The 10,714-nt window shown below is 42.9% G+C and overlaps 3 protein-coding genes across 8 annotated transcripts in view; 2 read left to right on the top strand and 1 right to left on the bottom strand.

Moving 5' to 3' along the window:
* tuft1b (tuftelin 1b) overlaps nucleotides 1–4,091 on the top strand; it is a 23,437-nt gene extending 19,346 nt beyond the window's left edge. The window contains exons 8-13 of one of the 4 annotated variants that reach the window (XR_004948613.1): nucleotides 1,478–1,686; nucleotides 1,761–1,866; nucleotides 1,946–2,029; nucleotides 2,534–2,622; nucleotides 2,712–2,856; nucleotides 2,893–4,087. Coding sequence is in view for 3 of the 4 variants with exons in the window: in XM_024298486.2 (XP_024154254.1) it covers nucleotides 1,478–1,686; nucleotides 1,761–1,866; nucleotides 1,946–2,029; nucleotides 2,534–2,622; nucleotides 2,712–2,784 (561 nt within the window). In the remaining variant the exon portion in view is untranslated. Of the gene's footprint in view, nucleotides 1–1,477; nucleotides 1,687–1,760; nucleotides 1,867–1,945; nucleotides 2,030–2,533; nucleotides 2,623–2,711 lie in introns of all 4 variants that reach the window. The other 3 variants (XM_024298486.2, XM_024298487.2, XM_024298488.2) reach the window with 3 other exon arrangements.
* On the bottom strand, nucleotides 4,028–6,326 carry LOC112162650 (protein C1orf43 homolog). The gene is made up of 8 exons (XM_024298493.2): nucleotides 5,996–6,326; nucleotides 5,774–5,894; nucleotides 5,602–5,703; nucleotides 5,420–5,528; nucleotides 5,292–5,345; nucleotides 4,818–4,984; nucleotides 4,691–4,749; nucleotides 4,028–4,627 (listed from the first exon to the last, which is right to left on the bottom strand). The coding sequence occupies exons 2-8, from the start codon at nucleotides 5,834–5,836 to the stop codon at nucleotides 4,420–4,422; spliced, it is 762 nt and encodes a 253-aa protein (XP_024154261.1). The 5' UTR covers nucleotides 5,837–5,894; nucleotides 5,996–6,326; the 3' UTR covers nucleotides 4,028–4,419.
* Nucleotides 6,327–7,505: 1,179 nt separating this feature from the next.
* Nucleotides 7,506–10,714, top strand: part of ubap2l (ubiquitin associated protein 2-like) — a gene marked incomplete in the record, with an annotated part of 23,578 nt that continues 20,369 nt past the window's right edge. For 2 of the 3 annotated variants that reach the window (XM_036214142.1, XM_036214143.1), the window contains 3 exon segments: nucleotides 7,506–7,726; nucleotides 8,813–8,950; nucleotides 10,380–10,457. In XM_036214142.1, coding sequence (XP_036070035.1) covers nucleotides 8,855–8,950; nucleotides 10,380–10,457 — 174 coding nt within the window. 3 annotated transcript variants of the gene reach the window in all.

A 10,714-nucleotide genomic window follows, 5' to 3' on the forward strand; every position in this document is an offset into this window, starting at 1 on the left:
CACAACACCGTGACAACAACGTCGCAACAACGTCGCAACAACGTCGCAACAACGTCACAACACCGTCACAACACCGTCGCAACAACATCACAACAACGTCACAACACCGTCACAACAACGTCACAACGTCACACCGTAACAACACCGTCACAACAACGTCACAGGATCACACCGTCACCACGTCGCAACATCACAACATCACAACATCACAGCGTCACGTCACACTGTCACAATATCACACCTTTGAGTTATTTGATCTGTTTTTTTTTATAATAATAAACTCATTTATTTTAATTTATCTTTTTTTCATTCAGAATTCAAATAAAATTTATCAGGGTTTTAATATCCCCCAAAAATAAATAATAAGTCAAGACGGTTTACTGTTTATGTTTACGCACATCGACACCTGGTGGGTGAAAGCCCTGCAGTCTAAAGAGTGACTGCATTTTTGGTCTGAAAAAGAGGATTTTTACTTCAGATGAGACACAAACTTTTACCAGATAAGATAAAGAAGAACTGATGAGCTTAAAGCAGATCGTCAGGTTTATTACTCTTTGATTTCTGCCACAATTTCATCAGTTTATTCCAAAAAAATAAAAGCAAACATGGATGAATAAGAGTTACATCAAATCTAAATAACAGGAACAAATGTGAGAAATATTCCAGCATATTTGTTTTCTGACTGAAAGTATAAAAACAAGAGTCCAACTTGGAGGTCAAGAAGAACGAATCAGTTTGTTACCTGGAAAGAAAAAGAAGCAGAACAGCGACACATTTTTAAAGGGAGAATCGGGTCATTTTCAATCCACACATTTAGGAACAAATTTGAATATTTCTCATGATTTGATTCACTTTAGATAATTTGCTGATTCAAGTTTCCAAAGTTGTTCCTAAAACTCAGTGGTTCTGAACTAAACTGTTCTAGATCAGATCTGTGGAGCCTCCAGATCAGATCTATGGAGCCTCCAGATCAGATCTATGGAGCCTCCAGATCAGATCTATGGAGCCTCCAGATCAGATCTGTGGATTCTCTAGATCAAATCTATGGAGCCTCCAGATCAGATCTGTGGATTCTACAGATCAGATCTGCGGAGCCTCCAGATCAGATCTGCAGAGCCTCCAGATCAGATCTGTGGATTCTCTAGATCAGATCTATGGAGCCTCCAGATCAGATCTATGGAGCCTCCAGATCAGATCTGTGGAGCCTCCAGATCAGATCTATGGAGCCTCCAGATCAGATCTACGAAGCCTCCAGATCAGATCTGTGGATTCTCTAGATCAGATCTATGGAGCCTCTAGATCAGATCTATGGAGCCTCCAGATCAGATCTGTGGATTCTCCAGATCAGATCTGCGGAGCCTCCAGATCAGATCTACGAAGCCTCCAGATCAGATCTGTGGATTCTCTAGATCAGATCTGTGGATTCTCTAAATCAGATCTGCAGATCAGGCCTCAGCCTGCGCTCTCCCTCCTCCAGGCGGAGTCCAGCGAGCTCCGTGACCTCCTGGCGGAGCGGTCGGAGCGTCTGCAGAAAGCCGAGCAGACGTCGAGGGAGAAGCAGCAGCGGGTGGAGGAGCTGCAGACACTGCTGCACAGCACGCAGCAGGAGAGCAGCCACCTGAAAGACAAGGTGGCTGAGAAAGAGGCGGAGCTCCTGAAGCTGAAAACGAGTGAAGAGGAGCAGAGGTGAGGAAGAAGCAAACATTAAACCGGGAAGACGCGCTCCACGCCGCTTCAGAAATCCTGGTGTCCGTCTGCAGGTGTGCAGAGCTGGAGAAGGAGCTGTCCGTCCTGAAGGAGAAGAATCACCACCTGGACGACATGCTGAAGAGTCATCAGAGGAAGGTCCGCAGCATGATCGAGCAGGTATGCAGGCATCAAACCGGACGTCTCTGATGAGGAGACACGTCATCAATCATCCAGCTGGACGGTTTCTGTCCTCCAGGTGCAGAACTCAAAGATGCTGCTCCAGGACAGAGATCAGGTCATCAGGGATCTGGAGGAGAGGGTGGCGTTCCTGGACGCCGAGGTCAGCAGAATCCACACGTCTGTCTTTGATCTCTGATGAAACCTGCAGCCGTCAGACATTCTTCTTCTGGACGTTTGAATTAGAGCCGGGAGTCGATTCAAAAAATTCACAAATGAATCGCAAACTGAGAAAAATGATGTATGAACGCCCTCAGGCGTCCTGCCCTGCAGCGAAATAAAACTCTAAAGGAACTTTTTTACATTCTGTGATTGAGATTTTATTATATTCAAGAGATAATATGGCATTTTTTTAGTTAATGGATAAAAAGCAATCCTTTATTTTAATAAATAAAGCAGAGAATGAACGTCGGACAGACACGCCCACACCTGTGTAGTTTAAAGTCAAGCGGACTTGAAATCCAGCTGGATCAACCTTCTCCAAAAAATGGTTTTATTTTTCACCAAATAATAAATGTAATTATTTGCTAATAATAACTGGCTGGCAAATACTGTAAGAAAAACTTTGTAATCACGATTAAAGCCTTCTTCTGGTTCCTGTCTGCAGAACAGGGAACTCCACGACCACATGGACTTCTTCCTGAACGGACACGAGGCTCCTCCTTCCTCTGACGGCAAGCCAGATGTTGTCTACAGGTGAGCTGTCTCTCACCTGTTCACATATTCCCCTTAAGCATGAACCTTTTCCCATCATTCCTGTCTCAATAATCCGCCCGTCTGTGCAGCAAACCGCTGACGCCGACCGCACACGGCAGCAAGCCGCTGCCGTACATCAAAGTCATCGAGATCCAGCCCTGACCGCCGCGGCAGAAATAACCTGTAAATATGTATTTATCCACCTGGAAGACGAGTCCCTCCGGATGTGGGAGGGATTGCTTTTGGAGCGCAGCAGGAAGTCCTGAAGAGGAAGCAGGGATGGATGTGGAAAACATTTGATGTTCTTAGAAACGTCGGAGCTGTCAGACTCCCAAACCTTCAGACTCCATTTAAATCTGTTCTGCAGAACCCAGAAGGATCTCTTTTCTTTCAGGATGAGAAAACGTTGGACAGCAGCAGCTCATGGCGGCATTCCGTGGATTTTTCTCCATGGATCCGTCTCACTGTGGAGTTATTGACCCCAAAAGGTTCAGAAACAATCTGTAAGAGTGATGAGCTGCAAGTATTTCCTCAGAATGATTCTTTATGTGAACGTCTGACGGCTTTAACCTTTAACTACCCAAAAAAGAAAAAAAAAACACCAAAAAAGGTTTTTTTCTGCTGATTATGTCTTGGTACGGAGCCCCTAAAGGGACAAAGTAAAACATGAAGTAAAAAAATGTGTTTTTCCAAAAATACTTAGAGGCTCTGTAAAAAAACTCAAGTAATGAAAACAAGTTGTGGTTAGTAACCAGAACTAAATCAAAAAAGGTAACTGGTGCACAATAGATGTTTTTTTTTCTCTAAAAATTGAATACATTTTTTTTCTGGTTGCTAATTGATGTGCACCAGTTACTGATATACATCCGTTACTCACCTAAATTATTTTTTATTATTATTTCAGTTTTTGTAAAACTTCTTTTTCCTTCTATTTCCCTTCAGAGGCTCCGTACCTCGAGGAGTTATGCACACAATCAATATTTTTAAAAACAGGTTTTCTAAATGTTTCCCACCGTTTGGTTGAGCAGGCAGTTAAAGGGTTAAAGTTAAATTGTTTTTAATGAGCTGCCGTTTTCTCATTCTCTTAGGGATTAATCATCGATGAAGGTCTTAACATATTTATCAAAACTGCTCTAATCTAAATATATTTAAGCCTTTGAATGGCGGCGTGTTGTAAATAATTGGCTTGTTTCAGCTTCCCAGAGGATTTCCTGCTCACAAACATCCGGTGATAATATTTGACATCAGAAACGAGTAAAACAGTTTTTACTGTGAAATCCTTCATTCAAATTGTTTATTCTCTTCACTAAACTGCCAAATTCGGACTCTTCTTCCTGTTTGTTCGGGTCTGTTGTTAAAATATTACAAATGTTTATATTTTATTTCACTGTGAAGCTTTTAGAACTTTGTTGCAAGAATTCTTTAATATATTTGGACAAAAATCCGATTAAAACCAATAATATATACAAGTGTTGATTCTTGATGTATTTTTTCACCCTGCAGTGCCACCTAGTGGCTACAGGATGCATTTTATTTTTCATTAAAAACGAAGATTCTCAAAAAAAATGTATTTAATAAAATAAAATTACAACAAGTCAATAGCATTAATTAAATAAGTTAACGCTCCAAATAAATATCAAGCTGCTTCAAATTAACATTATTTTGCTTCAAGTCTAAATGTGAACATAAAGTTATGAAATAGTCCAAACAACCCAGTTTACAGAGCGGTTCTCCTCGCAGCTCATCTTCAGTTTTACGGGTTCTGGGGTGTCCCTGAACGCACCGTCAGTCCATGTCTCACAGCGTGCTCTCCAGAGTGTTGTAGTTGTCCTTGAAGCTCTTGAGCTCCAGGAAGTGTTTGGGCCGCTTGCTGCGCTGGCCGGCGGAGGGCAGGTAGGTCACCTGGATGGTGGAGGGGGCGCCGCGGACGGGAGAGCCCGTCAGGTCTTTAGCGGCCGACTGGTGGAACTGATCCAGGCTGGTGTTGCTGGAGTAGGCCTTCACCCTGGGGGGAGGGGGGAGATGAAGCACGGGTCTCATTTTAAACCACATACCCCCCAACACTTACACTTCAGCCAGTTCGTTCAGAGCCTGCTGATACTCCAGAAACTCCGCCTCCCCGAACACCTACGAGAAGGGGTGACGTCAACACCAGACGGACGACAGCATTATGCAGGACCGGCGTCTCTACCCACCCCCGTTCCGTGGCGAGCGTCGTCGTAGCCCTCCAGCAGGCGGTCGATGAGCGCGCTGCGGCTGCTTTTGATCAGAGAGTGGGAGTTTCTCAGCTCCAGCAGCCAGTTCCTGAAGGTGCGGCCGGTGAAGCCGCTGGGGGTGCGGCTTATGTCCTGGAGCGGGATTCCTGGAGTCAAACCAGAGACAAATGAGGATGAGGAGGATGAGAGGAGGTCGATGGTCCCGTGTGCGATTGAGTTTGACACCCTCCTGTAGAGCCTCAGAGTTATAACAGCTAAATATTATGTTTATTTTACAAGTGTATTTAAATAACAGGGATTGTTGTCCAATCAAAGTTCTATTTTGACTGATTTGATGTATGGAGGAAGATTTTAATCAGGATTTAAGACACCAGTTCTATCTACATTCATTAAACCAGTGTCTGTATTTGGATTTTAGGCTGACTTTGGTGCATTCGGATCCCTTGAACTCACCGGAGTCCCGGATGGCGTCCAGAGCTTTCATCCGGAACAGGTAGTTGTAGCAGCCTGGAGAACAGACAGAAACGCGGAGTTCTGACACCGTCTAAACCCGATCAACCGCAGGGCTCCGTCAGACTCACTGATGTGGGATCTGGGCACCAGCCGGTCATCCGCCTCCGACAGCAGCCGCGGCTCGAACCGGATCTCCTGGACCTTCGACAGGCTGAAGTCGATTTTCTCCCTCAGACCCTGAAAATGAGCCCAGATCCGCGCGGTTACTCCGGGCCGACACACCTGAGCTCTGCCCACCTGCTGCTTCTACCTTCGGTGCGTTGTGGCCGATGGGCGCGTGCGGCCCGCGGCGGGACCTCATGGCGAAGCGCATGATTTGTCTTTTGACGAAGATGAAGAGGAGCACGAAGACCTGCGGACGGAGCGGCGGGAAGTTAGCTTCCCGTTCGCCACGAGCGGCCGCGCGCGCGGCGAGGACTCACCAGACTCCCGTACGCCATCACCAACACCACGTTCACCCCCGACAGAGGCGACGACTCCGCCATGATGTTTGTTTACCTCCAAAGCGCGTTATTCTCCTCCGTTAGCCCGGTTGCTAACTCTCTGTTAGCATAAACACAAACAATTATTTCACCTTTAAAGGTCCTTTCTACAGAAAACCATCAAGTTAGTTTATTCAGGAAATATAATCGATGTTTGTTTACCTGAAGACTGAAATGACGCATGGCTCAGATTAAACTGCTTTCTCTTTGACCAGCAGTTTCCGGAAGTTCACTCTACAGTAGCCCGGAAGGTTCAAAGCCGCTGCGCTTAAAGAGGTGTCAGTTAAAAATAAAGTTTTACCAATGAAAACGTTTTGTTTTGTTATAATAGAGACATGTTTAAACTTGTAAAATTATTAGAGAAGTGATTAGCTTTGTTATTTTAATAAATCACAGCTTTGTTTTATTTTTTATTTTATCTGTTTGTTTGACATACATAAACGTGAAAAAGCATGTCTGCAAATACATCATTCTTTTTTCATCTGTTGTCCATAAACAGGTAGTTTTACTTTTATCAATTAAACTTTAGTATTTAAAAATCTTCTGATTTTAATTAAAATACATCTGTTTATAAGTGCATTAAAGCCTAAAACTCTCATTTTAACTTTACTATGCAAATCCAACAGTTTCTTGACAGGATCAACAAATAGGCTTACTGATAAAGTTTTACGTTTTCTGCAGTTCTTCTCAATCTGGAATTAATTTCTTATAATAATTATGCAAATTAGAATAATAATAATTATTCCGATGTTAATGGGACGATGAATATTCTGTTCTAGCTTCTGTCATGCTTTCATCTTAATAAAGGGTTGTTTGATTTTTTTTTGTCTATTGTTGCATTCTTTAAGAGTTATGTTTTACTTTTTATTTGGTAATTTTATAACAAGCACTTCATTATTATGTATGCTAAAAAAATGTCTTGCTTCCTGATTAATTTTCAATGCGTACTACTAGAACAATTTAAAATAGCTCATAACTTCTATATAGGAACATAGCCTGTTTAAAATATAAACATTCAAAACAAAATCATTTGATTGCTTTGAATAAACGTTGACATTATTTCACACAGGCCCTGTGACAGACTGGCGACCTGTCCAGGGTGTACCCCGCCTTCGCCCATCAGTAGCCGGGATAGGCTCCGGCACCCCCGCGACCCCGAAAGGGACACAGCGGTCAGGAAAGTGGATGGATGGATTATTCCACACAATGTAGAATAATGTATGTTATGCACATAGACAGTCTAATGATAATACAGTCTAATAATACTTACTTTCTTTATTATACATGATATACATTCTATGATGCAAATATAATGCTTTTCACCCACTACATTCTTTGGACTAATTTCAGTGAAGTGGATTATTGAAATTTAAAAGAAGAAAAGAAAAGAATACTTTTAAAATATTTGTTTTTATATAAGATAAACTATTCTCTAAAGTCTCATGAGACCAAGGTTTTCTGTTCCTGCAGGATTTCATAATTTTTAATCATCTCTTTGTGAAAAACCTGATTTTTATCAGCATATTTACACTTGTGTGTATAACATTTAGCCTTAATAATGAGTAAATTATCTAAACTGTCTCTGTGATAGTTTGAAAGTGAATGAGATTCTTTAATTCCTGGTGGGCGACTCTGTTGCTACGGTGGCCGTGTGAGGTCATTTCAGGGCTCTGATCTCCATTGATAGTGAACAGAACCGTGTATTTCCCCTCTCTGCTGCTGTATTCACCTCTCCGCTCCAGAACACTTCCGAACCTCCCGACTTTTCTCCGCGGGGTTGCAGGTCTGGAACTATATTTGTGAATGGTCACGTGGTGTAGGTCTGGTTTCCTCGAAGCGCTCTGGAAACCACGTGACGCAGTTCTCCGTGGTGTCAGAGTGGAAAAGAAACAGGTAAATTCACACTCTGCCGTGGATTGTGTGAGCGACTCGACTCTTTTGAGGAGGTTCTGTCCAGTTTAGATGTATGAAATGTGAATTCCGGGATTATTCGCGGTCCTGAATCCGAACAGAACAGTCGACAACCAAACAAAATTGGTCTCCCTTCAGAATCAAAGTGTAAGATTGGACCGGGGTTCTGGCTAGTACTGCCTGTTATTTATTTTCATCCGAGCGGCCTGCAGGCCTTCCTCTAGCCTCGGTGCTTGGCTGTGGAGCGCAGGGGCTTCAGATTATGCGGAGCAGCCTTCTGATACAAAGCAATGGCGCAGTGGTACCAGGAGAACTCGCTAACTTAGCCGTCGGTGATCCAAACCCGTATTCCTGCGTTAGCATAGCAGTTGTTAGCATGGTGTTGTGTCGCCGTGGCGGTTGGAGGTTTTCCTCGTTGCCCACCTCCCTCCTGCTAGATAATGACGGGCTAATTAACCTGTTGGCTAAGGTTAGTCGGCTAGCTGTAGCCGCGCGGGTTCGTGCGGACGGAACTAAGCTAGCTGTTTAGCTAGCGGCTGGGAGCGTTAGCCCCGCCATGAGGTGAAGACCAGGAAGCCCACCAGACCCGAATGAAAGGGCGAACATTCGGGCCATGTGTCCGGTTCGTGACCCGGGACGTCCGTTCGACGAACCCCGGCCCTGCTGTCGTTTGTGGACTCCTCAGAAATGGTTTTACGTAACGTGGAGCGAGATAAAACCGTCGGCGCGGGGCTAGCCGTCGGGTCGCGAGCGCAGAGTGCGTGACAGTGTTTTTGTGTCCGGTCTGATGAGCGGAACATCACAGTCCGGATCAGAACCCACTTTTCTGGGTCCTGTAAGTCAGAGTGAAGCTGCGGGGGGTTTGAAGTTCACAGGATCTGTTTCCCGGCTAACATCTGTTTTTATCTCATAAAGATGAATCTAGAGAGGAGACACGTCTGTATAGTCCACGCTTTGACCATAGTCTGCTCCTCCAGCATTAGGGCAGCATCAGGAAGTGCTGCTCATCTCTGGTAAACATGGACCTCACCTGTGGGTTTGTAACCGCCTCTCCTCCTCTCTTCTCAGGTGTTATTTCTTTGTAAATACTGTTATTTGTATATACTGTAAATGATGACATCCATGGGCGGAAACCGGGCCCGGGGCAGCTGGGAGCAGACACAGGGGCAAACACAGAGCCAGACACAGCACAAGCAGAGGCCTCAGGTACCCACAATGCACCGCACCAACGCCAGGATGGAGTCTGCTTCCATGATTTAGGATTTTAGGAAATGCTGATAATTTTTGATCCTTAAAGACTCACCCCGATCATCTGCTGATCTGTTTTCTAAGCATTCTCAGTGGTCGTTTAGTGAACATCTAAAATCCTGTGTTGTTTTCTTGGACATAGTTTCAGCAGAGCAGCGTTAGGCGTGTATGTGTGTACTGTAACCCACTAGCTTACAGCCCCTCAAACCCCTAAGCTAGCATTAGCAGATGAACAAAAACTGCAGCAATATCGTTTCCATTTAGATCCAGATTCCAGCTCAGACGAGGAAAACAAAGACGTTCATGGATCTATTTATGGAGCTCGTGGCTTGCCGTAGTAGCTTCTATGTCACATTTATAAGCTCTGCTCCTTATTCCCAACGGGAAAAAAAACACTCGGTAATGCAATTTTAATCATAAATGTTTTTATATATGTCCTCCATCGCCAGATAAATGCCACAAAAACACCAGTTTCATCGGAGTGGGTCTTTAAAAACGTTCTAGAGTTATTAGTGTTTGTTTTCTGAATTGTCCTTTCTTCTTTGTCCCAAATGTCTCCTCTGAAATCTGCCTTTGGACATCAGGCAAATTTAGATTTTAATACAAATATCACACCATACTATGGCAGGGCATCACTTCCACATTTCTGAATCAGATCGACTCATAAATGTAGGTTTATACATCCTGCAAATGTGAAGATTTTAATCCTCTTTACTGTTATAAATGTGTCATCTATTTAAACATACGATGGAAATGTAATTATTGTCATCACAGACCTGCTGCAAACATGCAGACAATAAATGAAAACAAAGTGCATAAAAATAGAAACAATAGTTTAAAAAATAGTAAAAATAATTCCAGTATACTCTAATTATCTATAATAATCATTTTGTTTGTTCATTAAAACACCATCACAGTCTTCATAGTGAATTAAAATGTAACAGAAGAAACTTTCACTTAAAAAAAAAGTTGAATTCTTGCATCACACATGGACAGATGAACATTTCTGTCTGAAATATATACATGTTTTTCTTTAAAGACACATTAATTGTTGTATACTTTATTTGATGTCACATTTACTGATGCTGTAGTTTTACTGATGCTGTAGTTTTACTGATGCTGTAGTTTTACTGATGCTGTAGTTTTACTGATGCTGTAGTTGTACTGATGCTGTAGTTTTATTGATGCTGTAGTTTTACTGATGCTGTAGTTTTACTGATGCTGTAGTTTTATTGATGCTGTAGTTTTATTGATGCTGTAGTTTTACTGATGCTGTAGTTTTACTGATGCTGTAGTTTTACTGATGCTGTAGTTTTATTGATGCTGTAGTTTTACTGATGCTGTAGCTCTTCTCTGTGGTAACGTTGGACTCTTTCTCTTGGATCAGGCGACTGCAGAGCAAATCCGACTCGCACAGATGATTTCAGACCACAACGATGCAGACTTTGAAGAGAAGGTCAAACAGGTGAGATGCTCACCTGAGGGGGTGGAGCCTTGTTTGCTTCAGTTCTTTAAATAACGAGGACTGATCCTTAAATTAGCTCATAGGTAAACACTAGTGAAGAATTATACATTTAAATGAAGATTTGAGATTATTTCTTAGGAAATTAAAGGTGAAGGTGGTTTTAAGTCTTTCTAAATGAATCATGTGCTTAAATACAAACATTTACCTGCTGTTTCTGTGTTTTCTTGTTACTGATAAAAGTATCTGATGCCAAATTT

Source organism: Oryzias melastigma, linkage group LG11 (genome assembly GCF_002922805.2).
Source record: "Oryzias melastigma strain HK-1 linkage group LG11, ASM292280v2, whole genome shotgun sequence".
Classification (NCBI taxonomy): Eukaryota; Metazoa; Chordata; class Actinopteri; order Beloniformes; family Adrianichthyidae; genus Oryzias; species Oryzias melastigma.

Bases quoted from the DNA above. Each gene is read 5' to 3' on its own strand.
- LOC112162650 (XM_024298493.2), bottom strand. From the start codon at position 5,836: ATGGCGGAGTCGTCGCCTCTGTCGGGGGTGAACGTGGTGTTGGTGATG. The intron at 5,704-5,773 runs GTGAGTCCTCGC...CTCCGTCCGCAG, and splicing joins TGATGGCGTACGGGAGTCTG to GTCTTCGTGCTCCTCTTCAT. The intron at 5,346-5,419 runs GTGAGTCTGACG...TCTGTTCTCCAG, and splicing joins GGTGCCCAGATCCCACATCA to GCTGCTACAACTACCTGTTC.